Source organism: Amblyraja radiata, chromosome 2 (genome assembly GCF_010909765.2).
Source record: "Amblyraja radiata isolate CabotCenter1 chromosome 2, sAmbRad1.1.pri, whole genome shotgun sequence".
In the NCBI taxonomy this organism is placed as follows: domain Eukaryota; kingdom Metazoa; phylum Chordata; class Chondrichthyes; order Rajiformes; family Rajidae; genus Amblyraja; species Amblyraja radiata.
In genome coordinates, this window is record NC_045957.1 from 146,349,207 (window position 1) to 146,363,762 (window position 14,556).

General features: G+C 43.4%; 1 protein-coding gene across 1 annotated transcript in view; it reads left to right on the forward strand.

Annotated features, from left to right (window-relative positions):
• Positions 1–14,154, forward strand: part of LOC116985528 (collagen alpha-6(VI) chain-like) — a 138,329-nt gene extending 124,175 nt beyond the window's left edge. Inside the window, exons 21-23 of the mRNA XM_033040304.1 lie at positions 10,704–10,739; positions 11,763–11,777; positions 13,646–14,154. Of these exons, the coding sequence (XP_032896195.1) occupies positions 10,704–10,739; positions 11,763–11,777; positions 13,646–14,154 (560 nt within the window). The remainder of the gene's footprint in view (positions 1–10,703; positions 10,740–11,762; positions 11,778–13,645) is intronic.
• Positions 14,155–14,556: the final 402 nt, after the last annotated feature.

The following is a 14,556-nucleotide window of genomic DNA, read 5'->3' on the forward strand; positions in this document are numbered from 1 at the left end:
ATGACACTGAACAGGTACAGTAACTTAGAAGAGATAGAAACATAGAAACATAGAAATTAGGTGCAGGAGTAGGCCATTCGGCCCTTCGAGCCTGCACCACCATTCAATATGATCATGGCTGATCATCCAACTCAGTATCCCGTACCTGCCTTCTCTCCATACCCTCTGATCCCCTTAGCCACAAGGGCCACATCTAACTCCCTCTTAAATATAGCCAATGAACTGGCCTCGACTACCCTCTGTGGCAGGGAGTTCCAGAGATTCACCACTCTCTGTGTGAAAAAAGTTCTTCTCATCTCGGTTTTAAAGGATTTCCCCCTTATCCTTAAGCTGTGACCCCTTGTCCTGGACTTCCCCAACATCGGGAGCAATCTTCCTGCATCTAGCCTGTCCAACCCCTTAAGAATTTTGTAAGTTTCTATAAGATCCCCTCTCAATCTCCTAAATTCTAGAGAGTATAAACCAAGTCTATCCAGTCTTTCTTCATAAGACAGTCCTGACATCCCAGGAATCAGTCTGGTGAACCTTCTCTGCACTCCCTCTATGGCAATAATGTCCTTCCTCAGATTTGGAGACCAAAACTGTACGCAATACTCCAGGTGTGGTCTCACCAAGACCCTGTACAACTGCAGTAGAACCTCCCTGCTCCTATACTCAAATCCTTTTGCTATGAAAGCTAACATACCATTCGCTTTCTTCACTGCCTGCTGCACCTGCATGCCCACTTTCAATGACTGGTGTACCATGACACCCAGGTCTCGCTGCATCTCCCCTTTTCCTAGTCGGCCACCATTTAGATGTTATTGATTGATTAGAAAGGATAGAGGTCAGGGCTTCGAAGGAAGTTGAAGTTGTGGTGTTTACAGTTTAGGTTATTCCCTAGGTTGATATGACCATTAGAAAGCAAAGAGTGGCAATAAAGGGGACTTTTTCTGGTTGGTGCCAGTGACTAGTAGTGTTCCGCAGGGGTCAGTGCTGGGGTCGCTACTCATCACGTCGTATATCAATGATTTGGATGAGGGAATTGTAAGCTTTGTGGTCCAGTTTGCAGATGATACGAAGATAGATGTAGGGGCAGGGAGTGTAGAGAAAGCAGGAACTCTGCAGAAGGACTTTGACAGGTTGGGAAAGTGGACAGAGAAGTGGTAGATGGAATGCAGTATAGCAAAGCGTGGTCATGCATTATGGTAGTAGGAATAAAGGCATAGACTCTTTTCTTAATGGGGAGATAATTCAGAAATCAGAGGGACGTGGGAGTGCTGGTGCAGAATTCCCAAAGAGTTCATTTGCAAGTCGAATCGGTAGTAAGGAAGGCGAATGCAAAGGTAGCACTTATTTCAAGAGTAGACAAAAATGCTGGAGAAACTCAGCGGGTGAGACAGCATCTATGGAGCGAAGTAAATAGGCAATGTTTCGGGCCGAAACCCTTCTTCTGTTTGCCTATTTCCTTCGCTCCATAGATGCTGCCTCACCCGCTGAGTTTCTCCAGCATTTTTGTCTACCTTCGATTTTCCAGCATCTGCAGTTCCTTCCTAAACATTTATATCAAGAGGGCTAGACTACAAATACAGGGATGTAATGCTGAGGTTTTAAGGCACTGGTCAGACCACATTTGGAGTATTGTGAGCAGTTTTGGGCACAATATCTGAGGAAGGATATGCTGGTGTTGGAAGTGTCCAGAAGAGGTTTACGAGAATGATCCAGGGAATGATTGGATTAACATATGATGAGTGTTTGACAGCACTGGGCCTGTAGTCGCTGGAGTTTAGAAGGATGCAGAGGGACCTCGATGAAACCTACCAAATAGTGAAACACCTGGATAGAATGAATATGGAAAGGATGTTTCCACTGGTGGGAGGGGTGGGAGATTGCAACCTTCACGTGGTTTGACGAATGCAATCAACCTAGTGTGCACAATCAAATAAGATCAAACAGAACAAGTTGTCCTACATCTTTAGGCTATGCACGCCATACGCAAGAAGAAGACGAAGACTAGTGGGTGAATCTAGGACCAGATGTCATAGCCTTAGAATAAAAGTATCGAAGACGCACCCCCAATTTAAGTTGCTAAATTTTGAAAAAAGGATGGCGGGACAGGATCAAGGGTTTGGTTTAGTCCAGGGGTCGGCAACATCGCCTGCGTGCCCTGGGACTGGCTGCAGTTCCCAGATCCCTGACGTCCCCGGGAATAGCTGCAGTTCCCAGGTTGCCTGCGAGTCCCAGGTCTAGCTGCAGTTCCCAGGTTGTCTGCTCCGGGACTAGTAGAGAGAGAGAGAGAGAGAGAGAGAGAGAGGGAGAGCGAGCCCGGGACGGAGCAGCCAGCCAGCCGCCCAGTAGCTACCCGCCAACCACCATCTCCACCGGTAGCGACTGTGCCAAAGGACACCATGACTGGCTGGTGGGCAGAAGGTGCTGGCAGCCCAGCCAATTTGTGCAGCCCAGGCCGTGCTGACCCGGGCCAGACTACCCACACGCTGTGAAAGGAACTCTCCCCCCCAGAGGCGCTGTCCTTTTACAGCCACTTCCCACTTTACAGCCGCTTCCCATCAGCTGCCAGCAATGAGGGATAGACTTGGCTATCCCTCAATACAGCAACAACATTCTTGAGTATGACGTTGCTGTATTGAGGGATAGCCAAGTCTATCTTTCTTGGCTAACAACCTAACCTTTGACCTCCAAGATGCAGGCAAATTTGCGTGCCTTATTTTTGGGTAAATAATTGTGTCTTCATTGCAGGAAAATATGGTATGTACCTTGAGAAAGGTGACGAGGAGTAATTTATTTAGTCAGAAGGTGGTGAATCTGTGGACTTCGTTGCCAAAGAAGATTGTGGAGGTCAAATCAATGGATATTTTCAAGGCGGGGATTGACAGATTATTGATTAGTATGGATGTCAGGGGATATGGGTAGAAGGCAGGAGATTAGGGTTGAGAGGGAGATAGATCAGCCATAATTGAATGGCAGAGTAGACTTGATGGGCCAAAATGGCTTAATTTTGCTCCTTTCACATGAAAGGTGGACAAAGTCCAAACCCAGTATCTGTGCTTTATTAAGTTGGTTTAAACATGTGTTTGGATAACTTTATATACTGTAGTTATTCTTTCAATAATCTTATTTTACTGAACCCTTAAGCCAAGGGAAAATCTACTGGACCAAGAAATATGTTGTATCTAGAAATTATTTGTTAAAATCTTTGCTGGTTATGCCTGTTTTACAGTGTGGTACAATCAGCCACATCAGAATAGCAGACACTCTGTAGATGAGCAAAATTTTCTTAAATAAGAACAGTAAAACATTCGCTTGTCAGTTCTTCCCTACGATGGTTGGTTCAGAATTTAGCTCAATTTGCCTGACGTTACTGAAATATCCTTGCCTGGCAAAAATCTTATACATATCACATGAAACCTTCCTATAGGAAATGCAATGGGAGACCTGGAGCTCAATGCTCATAAGACAGTGGAATTGATTGTAGACCTTAGGAGAGCTCCCCCTCCCCTCATGTCACTCACCATCAACAACACCACAGTCACATCTGTGGAGTCTTTTTAAGTTCCTGAAAACCATCATCTCCAAGGACCTTGAATGGGGGGCCACCATCGACTCCACAGTCAAAAAGGCACAACAGAAGATGTACTTCCTGCGGCAGCTGAGGAAGCACAATCTGCCACAGGCAATGATGGTCCAATTCTATACGGTCATCATAGAGTCTGTCCTCACCTTCTCCATCATGGTCTGGTTTAGCTCAGCCACCAAGCACGACACCCGGAGGCTGCAGTGAATTGTCTGATCAGCTGAGAAGGTTATTGGCTGCAACCTTCCCTCCATTGATGAACTGTACACTGCAAGGCCGAGGAAGCGAGTGGGTAAGATCATCTCTGACCCCTCTCACCCTGGCCACAAACTCTTTGAATCACTTCCCTCTGGAAGGCGACTCCAGACTGTCAAAGCTGCCACAGCCAGACTTAAAAACAGCTTTTTTCCATGAGTAGTGGCTCGACTCAATAACCAAAAATCTGTAGCCTCCTTTTGCTCTGGTATTTTATTTAATTCACATGTTTAAACTACAATAGAAAGATTAAACGAGAACTTACCGTTTGAAGTTTGATCTTTATTTTATGAGAAGTAGAAGACTTCTACTTGAAGAGCCCGCCAGCCCGCGTGTGCGTCAATCTTCAGAGCAACTGTATGAAACCACAGACCACTTGCATAAACTTAAACTATAGAAAGACTAATAACCCTCGACTTACCGAATGATCTTTATGAGATTCAGGGTTGGGAATGGAGGGCACATAGTCCCTCACTTCAACCTCATAAAATAAAGATCAAACTTCAAACGGTAAGTTCTCGTTTAATCTTTCTATTTTATATCGAAGTCATGTGAGTGACTACGTGAAGCCTTTGAAGCTCTATAACCATATAACATATAACAATTACAGCACAGAAACAGGCCATCTCGACCCTTCTAGTCCGTGCCGAACACGTATTCTCCCCTAGTCCCATATACCTGCGCTCAGACCATAACCCTCCATTCCTTTCCCATCCATATAACTATCCAATTTATTTTTAAATTATAAAAACGAACCAGCCTCCACCACCTTCACTGGAAGTTCATTCCACCCAGCCACCACTCTCTGAGTAAAGAAGTTCCCCCTCATGTTACCCCTAAACTTCTGTCCCTTAATTCTCAAGTCATGTCCCCTTGTTTGAATCTTCCCTACTCTCAGTGGGAAAAGCTTATCCACGTCAACTCTGTCTATCCCTCTCATCATTTTAAAGACCTCTATCAAGTCCCCCTTAACCTTCTGCGCTCCAAAGAATAAAGCCCTAACTTGTTCAACCTTTCTCTGTAACTTAGTTGCTGAAACCCAGGCAACATTCTAGTAAAACTCTATGGTTTCATGCAGTAAACAAATCTGTGTGTGAAACACTTAAACAGATAAACCATAAATGGTAGAAAAGACATGGGTTATTATCAACATGATGCTATCTTACATACATGTCCCTTGCCCTTAATCGGACTACAGTCCCAATTGGCTTTGAGTTAGACAATAAATCATGCAACACTGTTCAGAATTCTATCTGCAGTCATCCAGATATATTCAACCAAATTTTATAACTTCTGAAAGTGCACTATGTAAGCCTCCTGCTGTTGCAAGAAGATTATCAAATGGGAATATCCATTCTATTGGCTGCTAATGAGCCAGCCCCCTTGGAAGAGTGAGACTTTAAATTATTTGAATTCACACCCGCTATTAGCTGTTTACACTCTATTCATGTTGAGATAGCCTGCACCAGAAATCTCAATGAAGAAACTATCCTTCATCTCATAGGTACTAGTAAGCTCAGTGTACCTGTATATACAATAACACCCCCAATCTCTTGGTTCTTGATTCTTGGTTTCTTGGTCCTCCAAAATATTCCAAATGGAATTTAAACTCTGATCTGGTGGGTATGCTGTCAACTCCAAATTGTACCCAACCGTGCCCGTTTTGCTTCATGAGATCATTCCCATAACAAGCTACCCTCATGTTAGTTATGACCCAGAGACCGAGCTGGAAATTGAGTAAATACTGTGTTCTTTGTGCTGAAATCAGTTGTTAAAAGCCTAATTAACTTAAAAGATACTGCTCCCATTAGGAATACAGTAGATGAATATCTGTATAATAATTTTTACTGATACACATTCAACACTACTATGAGTCTAGGCTTTAGAGTGTTCATATAAAAAACATCTTGTATAACGTTAGGCAACAGTGGGTGAATAACCAATCATTTATTGTCCCATTTATGGTATTTGAGAGGACAAAGCAGCACGAGCAGTGTCAATTGTGCTATAACATAATCGCTTCTCTAAGCCCAAACTGAAAGAACCACAAACCTCTGCTACTTCTGTTTAAAAGTGGCTCACATGTGTCTTCTTCACAAACTTTGACAAAACTCTGATTATTAGCAACCACTTTCTGTTATTTGCACTACCAGTTTATTTATTAATGTGTGTATATATTTATATCATGGTATATGGACACATTTATCTGTTTTGTAGTAAATGCCTACTATTTTCTGTGTGCTTAAGCAAAGCAAGAATTTCATTGTCCTATACAGGGACACATGACAATAAACTCACTTGAACTTGAACTTGCCATACAACCGTGCAGAGCTAGCTACACGAGAAATAGGCTAAACTAGCCATCACTCATAACTTTGAGTAAGTCGGAGCTTCTTTCAGCCAAGTTTTACAATGGACACCCTGAATGAGTAGGCCAAATTGGCACTATTAAAATTCATGTCGCCTCGTCATTAATATCGTAAGAGGCATCTACTGATAAAACCCCTGAGTCTTATCAGCTACAAAAGCATGTTGTCTATAAACTGAATGACACAATGCCCTTTTGATCTGAGTAGGGCAGAATTAGCTTTGGAATCTTTGTAAATAGCCTAGGCCCGAAGACAACCCCGAGGTAGAGCCTAAAATTTCCACCACCGGCTTGTTATCAAAAACATCAGATATATCTGTGCCTCTCGTGTATAGATATGGAAAAGTATGCATCTTCAAGATCGATTGAGGCCCTAAATCCTCTGAATCAGCTAAATTGCTGAAAGACTTAAATCCATCTTAAACTGGTTAAGCAAACACATGATCAGACTAGACAAATCCTAACCTGATTTGGCATGCTCCACTTTTTTTCAACCCTGAAATAATATTAGAACTATACCCCTCTTGTTCTTGGGCAGACTACTCATCCTTTGTGAGATGTCTCTGTTTCCACTTGGATAACCATAGTTTCCTTTATTGACCATAAAGACGGAAATGTTTGGCTTCTCTTGCCACGGAGGAATAACCAACCAGAAAATGAACCTTCTAATCGGTTGTGATTTGTAAACTGGAAACATTCCAGAGGTTATCTGTCCCCACCTGTTGGTCGAACCCCGACTTGAATATCGACAGCAGCCCTCATGTGACTAATGGAATAACATTCCCATACTCAAACCACCTCCAGCTCAATGTTGCTTTGCTATCCATGAGAAGATAGACGATGACTGAAGATGAGATCAAGACAGTTTCTGAGAGAGCACTTGCTATAACATCCACCAAGAAGATTCTTGGCCTCAGACAGAAGACTAACAGTCAGCTGATCCTAGACTTTGCTCTGTCCTTTTGCACATACATCATGATCCGCTGGGGACAGTACTGAATATGAAGAAAGCACAGCAACCATGGTGAGCGCTGAACCTGCGGATAAAAATCCTCTGGCTTTGATAGAAGAGTAATCCTGATGCTCCAACCAGCCTCTGTGTATCCTCTTACTCTTGAAAAATGTTAGCATAAATTGGATAGGCCTCAAGCCTATAGCATCCTAGCCAAATTAGACTGCGTATAACACAGAAGACCCTCTACTGACCTTGTACAAGGTGAATCCTTCCCTGAGAAGTTTCAAAACTTTCTGAGGTAAAGCCTTTCGACTTAGATTTTGCCTTAACTGATGGCATTATCCTACAATCTCCAGTGTCTGACTGAATCAGAACATACATCAGATCCTTATGCGACTAGAATTGAAGCGTAGCATCCGCTTGTGTGGGAATACGAGTTCCCTGTCAACTCCTCACAGTCAGAGTCACCCTCAGAGTGGAAAATATGCAAACCTGAACCAGGAGTTGCTGCCACAGTCCTCTGCCTGGAACAACCTATCTCAGTCGCCAGAGAGCACAACACATTCTCTTAACCAAGGTGAGCCCGATGGCCCTGGGCCTAACAAAGGCCTCTGGCTAGGTCTGAATTGAGTAGGCCTGGTGTTCCAACCAGCCTCAGAGCAGCGCTTCCAGCCATTAGTTTATAGAAACATAGACATAGAAAATAGGTGCAGGAGGAGGCCATTCAGCCCTTCGAGCCAGCACCGCCATTCATTGTGATCATGGCTGATCGTCCCCTATCGATAACCCGTGCCTGCTTTCTCCCCATATCCCTTGACTCCACTAGCCCCTAGAGCTCTATCTAACTCTCTCTTAAATCCATCCAGTGATTTGGCCTCCACTGCCCTCTGTGGCAGGGAATTCCATAAATTCACAACTCTCTGGGTGAAAAAGTTTTTTCTCACAGTCTAAATTGACCTCCCCTTTATTCTAAGACTGTGGCCCCTGGTTCTGGACTCGCCCAACATTGGGAACATATTTCCTGCATCTAGCTTGTCCAGTCCTTTAATAATTTTATATGTTTCTATAAGTACCCCCTCATCCTTCTAAACTCCAGTGAATACAAGCCTAGTCGTTTCAATCTTTCCTCATATGACAGTCCCGCCATCCCAGGGATCAATCTCGTGAACCTACGCTGCACTGCCTCAATCACAAGGATGTCCTTCCTCAAATTAGGAGACCAAAACTGTACACAATACGCCAGATGTGTTCTCACCAGAGCCCTATACAACTGCAGAAGAACCTCTTTACTCCTATACTGAAATCCTCTTGTTATGAAGGCCAACATTCCATTAGCTTTCTTCACTGCCTGCTGTACCTGCTTATACATGGAGGTGATATGCCAAGATACTGGAGCCCTACCCACATAGGATGGTTCTACCACCCCGCAGCCGCATAAAATTCTCCCTGCAAGTCTTAACCTTGCTAACATCAGTCCGCTCCAAAGAGATACATTGCAGGCTGCATGTTACTGGCACTGCATAAACGAGCAACTTTTTTGGGAATTACCTCAGGCCTTGTAGCATTTTGTGAAGGCAATTTAGCTCCAACTGTGTATTACATAGAAGTGCTAAGCCAACTTCTGCACTATCGAGAGCTGAACCCATCTACTGCCCTTGGGTTAATAGTCTTTGAATACGCTGACATTTTAATTCTTGCCCACCTATCACCACTGACATATCCCAAATGGTGAGATTGACTTTTGGAACATCCAAAGTCCGACAGTTCATGTGGATTGGTATATTTCCCAGCCGTATCCAACACATACCTCCTTAGCTGATGAGGAGTTAAATCACTGATGCTAGATCTCCTCCTGTGGATCTCCTATCCCCGAAGGGATGGCAAATTATGTGACAAGAGCCGGAACTCCTTCATATGATTAAACTGCAGCAAATCCCCCATAAGTTCAAGGGATTCTAATTCCTTGACGACATCCCCATAGTCAGAGTTACATATGTAATAATCTCCAGTACTCCCCTCTACTAAGTGTCTCCTGAGCCAGGAGCACAATTCTATTATATACGCACTGGGCAGATCATGCCTGCTAATGACTCTGAGTCCTGGCTTGCTCCCTTCTGGAGCCTCAACGGAGTCTAGAGGGGAGGAATATAACGCAACCCTGAGCCAGGTGTTGCTCCCTACAGGCATCTGGCTGGCTCCCTTTTTGAGCCTCAACCAGTCGCCTGCTCCCATGGAGCCTCAAAACTGCTCCCACTCGGAGCCTCAATGACGGTGGCCACCGGCCGTGCCATCAGACTATTGAATCCCGCCGGCTGCTCCCTCTGGGAGCCTTAATGGCGATAGCTGCATCGGCCGAGCCGTCAGCCTATTGAATGAGGCTGCCTGCTCTTTTATCAGAGCCTCCATGGCGGTAGCTGTCCCGGCTGAGCCATCAGCCACTTAATTTCAGCCGCCAGCTCCTTACGGAGCCTCCATGGCGGTAGCTGTCCCGGCTGAGCCATCAGCCGCTGAATTTTAGCCGCCAGCTTCTTACGGAGCCTCCACACTGGTCGCTGCACCGGTTGAGCCGTCAGCCGCTGAATTTTAGCCGCCTGCTTCTTACGGAGCCTCCATGGCGGCAACCTCACAGGCTGTGCCAGCTTCTCCGGGCCCGTTGCCCCTATTTTCGGAGCAGTGGCCTGTTCCTGAAACAAAAACTCCTTACCTGCCGGAGCAGTTTCAAACTGCCCCGATTCTCGAGCGATGCGTCGATGTATTGACACGCATGCGGGCTGGCGGGATGTTCATGTAGTCACTCACGTGACTTCGATATAAAATGTTTTATTATTAATGTTTAATGTTTTATGTGTCATTCCTGTCACTGTATGTCATGTTGTCACTTGCGGGCAGAGCACCAAGGCAAATTCCTTGTATGTGAATACTTGGTCAATAAACTAATTCATTCAAATTACTGGATAGTTGTAGAAACATATCTTATTCCAGAACCAGGGGTCACAGTTTAAGAATAAGGGGTAGGCCATTTAGGACTGAGGTGAATAAAACCCATTTTCAACCAGAGAGTTGTGAATCTGTGGAATTCTCTGCCACCGAAGGCAATGGAGGCCAATTCACTGGATGTTTTCAAAAGAGTTGGATATAGCACTTAGGGTTAATGGAATCAGGAGATATGGGGAAAAAGCAGGAATGGGGTACTGATTTTGGATGATCAACGGTGATCATATTGAATGGCGGTGCTGGCTCGAAGGGCCGAATGGCCTACCTCTGCACCTATCTTCTATATTGACTCATGTATTTGAAGGAAGTCTGACCTACATGTGACTCCAGATCTATTGCAATATAGCTGATGTCTAATTTCTCTGAGTTCAGGGATAAATCTTAGAGATAAATTACTCAAACAATAATATTATTAAGTAGGCCAGAGCCGTATTCTGCTCTCTTGAGGAACAAATTTCCCATTGGATTTTAAAATAATAATCCTTCATCTCCACAATGTTAACACCTTCGTACATTACATGAAACCTCTAAAGGTTGTTTTTGTTTTCTTGCTGTTTCAGGGGCTCAAAGGGCCAAAGGGGCCGGCATCCTTGCAAGTAAGTCACTTTTGTACACACTGTGGACTGCAAGTTCTTCCCAAAATTTGATGCTATCCTTCAGATCTTGAACTTTCCATGTTTCTATTGCAGCCATGTGAACTCATGTCATACATTCGTAATCATTGCCGTAAGTAGCCTAGTTCTTCACTACATCACAATGTTTTTAAAGCAGCTGTTTCTTTTAATTAATTCTCATGCGAAGACTTTAAAAAGGTAAGATTTGATATTTACTGGGGATAACTTCATTATGTTTGTAAAGTTTTAAAGACATTGTGGGAAACAACTCATCATCCTCTCAGGTCACCACTCGCCCACATTTACGTCTTGTTTCGGTGGATTTTGAATGCGGAAGCAAATGCAATCTGAAACAACAGAAGAAAGATCCTCTAGACCAGTGATTCCCAACCTGGGGCCACATGGCAAATTTCAGGGGGGGTCACAGAAATGTTTTGGGATTTAGGGGGCCACAGGTTCAATGAAGGGGGCCACAGAGCTACCACAGAGCTGTTGCCTCCTAAATTTAAGTTCTAATAAATTTAAATCTATGTCGTTGAAATATTTTTGATGTTTGTGGAATAGAATAAAAGAGAATATATGTGCAATTAATAGACACTGATATTTTTATGGAAGGTATTATAATATTGAAGTACATTTTTTCCGCTAATAATGTCAGGGGGGGGGGGGGGCACAGAAAAATTAAAAGATCCCAAGGGGGCCATGAGCTAAAAAAGGTTGGGAACCACTGCTCTAGACCGTTTCATTACATCAGGCACACAGAAGATATATTAGCTTGTAGGTTCATTCACCCTGACCCACCAATCTAATGCACATTTTTTTCTTGTGAGATGTACTGCATAGTGTGTTATGGACCAGTAACTAAAACAATCCTTTGACCAATGCTAAGAATTTGAGAGATCTTTGTTGCTAATGTTCACCACTCTTGGGATGCATCATCTCTAAACGGTGGGGTTTAATTACAAAGGAAGTAATTGTGGACTTTTCCTCTTTTTCTCCTTCCAGCTTGCTGTTCATCAAGTAAGTGCTCTTGCTTTATTTTCAATTGTCGCATCTTAAGGCGTTTTATGGTTGATAAATCTTCAGGGTCTGATCAAGCATTTCCTAAGAAATTGTGAGAAACAGGGGAACAAATTGCAGGGAGACTGGCTGAGTTATTTGTGTCATCTTTAACAACGGGAACAGTGACAGAAGATTGGAATATTGCTGTGGATATTTCCCCACATTTTCCCCTGGATAGCAGAGTCCAAAACTTATTGACATTGATTTACGATAAATGGGGAAAGATTGAAAAGGATCTGAGGGGCAAACCTTTTCATACAGAGGGTTGTGGATATATGGAACGAGCTGCCAGAGGAAGCTGTGGAGGCAGGTACAATGTTTTAAAAGACATTTGTACAGGTACATGGATATGAAAAGTTGGGGGGGGGGGGGATATGGGCCAAATGCAGGTAGATGGGACAAACTCAGATAGACATATTGGGTGCAATGGATGAGTTGAGCCCAAGGGCATTTTTCTGTGCGGTACAATTCTATAGCTAAGCAATGGCCTAGTGCCTCTGTGTCCAAAGGCATTCTAGTATAATATTGCCCATTTAATCGCATAATCCAGCAAAATCAGCACTGAGGACGTGCACCATTGGAGACACAAAACACTTAGTAATAGACCGCTTGGTACTAGAATCTGATTCTAGTTATTATGCTTTAGGAAGAGTAGGGCAATCCCAGAGAGAGTGTATCAGAGATTTCTAACATTGTTCCAGGGAGGTGAGATCTCAGATACAAGGCAATGCTGGAAAATGTGGATTCTTCTTGGTGAAGGAAGTTTACACGATCAAATTTAAGAAGGAACTGCAGATGCTAGTTTACACCGAAGATAGACACAAAATTCTTGAGTAACTCAGCAGGTCGGGCAGCATCTCGGGAGAAAAGAAATAGGTGATGTTTCGGGTCGAGACCATTCACCAAACTGGATGAAGGATCTCAACACGAAACATCATGTATTCTTTTTCTCAAGAGATGCTGCCTGACCCGCTGAGTTACTCCAGCATTTTATATCTATCTTTTTTACAAGATCAATATGGGTTTATAGAGCACAAGCCACTTTCCATTATTGGATGGTTCAAGGATAAGTTTGTACAGATTTAAAGGGTGAAAGATCAGAGAGATGAGGAGGAAAAATACTTTCATGCACAGTGGTTATTGCAAGCGTGATGGAAGCTGAAGCAACTGCGGGCTTTAGCAGTGTAGCCGTTTGATGGAAAGCATGTATACAGATGATCGGAAGAAATATATGAATGGAACTAAAAAGATTACTCGCTGTGGAGACAGCAAGGACGTATATTGGGCTGAATAGCCACCTACTCATTGTAACATGATTTTACAATGCTGTGCAACTATTTCAAAGAGATAAATAGTTTCCTTGGTATCTCGGCCAATATATTCTCCTTCTGTTTATCTGGATAAATCAACATTGCTATAAAAACAGAAAATACTGGAAACATTCAGCAGGTTAGGCACCATTTTCAAAAGAGAAACAAAGTTAATATTTCAGGTCAATTACTTTGGTTCTGGACGCAGGGGCTTCAATGTGAAACATTAATTCTAGTTTTTTCCTGCCACAGATCTTGACTGCTGAGTGTTTCCATCATTTTCTGTTTTTTTGTTAATGTCAGATTTCCAGCATCTAAAGTTGTTTTTATTCTAACTTGCTGTTTTTGGGAATTTGCTTGCAAATTGCTTGTCGCATTTCTTTCAATAGAGTGGTGACTACTCGTTAGACATATTAAACTAGTTCTAAATCAGTCCTAAGGCAATTTAATATGCAACATAAATGTGAGATTTTCCATTGTTGTACCTTAATACTAATGAATGATCTCTCATTTCAGAAAGTTTAGAGTGCCCTGTTTACCCTATGGACTTAGTGTTTGCGTTGGACATGTCCCAGGAGGTGACGCCATCCATATTTAACAGAATGCGGAAGATAGTAAATGACTTTGTGCAGGATCTTAAAGTCACTGAAGGTGCCTGCCCAGAGGGAGCACGTGTGGCAGTTCTTTCCTACAGCTCCACACCAAAAATGCATATACGATTCACAGAATTTAGGAAAAAACAGGCTTTTCTGAAAGCGCTGGCGAAGCTAAATTATGAGCAGTCAGCCGACTACCGAAATATCGGACTAGCAATGAGGTTCGTTGCAAGAAATATCTTCAAGCGTGCACGTGGTGGCTTTCTTGTCAGAAAAGTAGCAGTATTTATTACCAATGGCCCATCTCAAGAGACAACATCAATCATGTCAGCAGCCCTGGAGTTCAAAGCCTTGGACATTACGCCGGTTGTCATTTCTTTCTCTAGGGTCCCTGAAATACAGCTTCCTTTCCAGGTAGGATATCTATGATATTTTACAAACAATGCATTTATTTATACACCTCGTCAAGTTACCATGCTTGCATTTGTAATACAAATTCCTCATGTTATTATTGAGCCCACCTGCCAGTGGAGACACTACATCATCATGTGGGAGGGGGGGATCTAATTGCAGGGTGACATTTACATGGGCAGTTTTCATTATGAATCTGGCTTTATACATTGTTTATTGCAAAAATAAGGTTACTTCACCTTTCTTCAGCTAAAGTCCTCATATTCAGGGCAGTCACGGTGGCACAGTGGTAGAGTTGCTGCCTTACAGCAAATGGAAAGCCGGAGACCCGGGTTCGATCCCGACTACAGGTGCTGTCTGTATGGAGTTTGTCCGTTCTCCCTGTGACTTGCGTGGGTTTTCTCCGAGATCTTTGGTTTC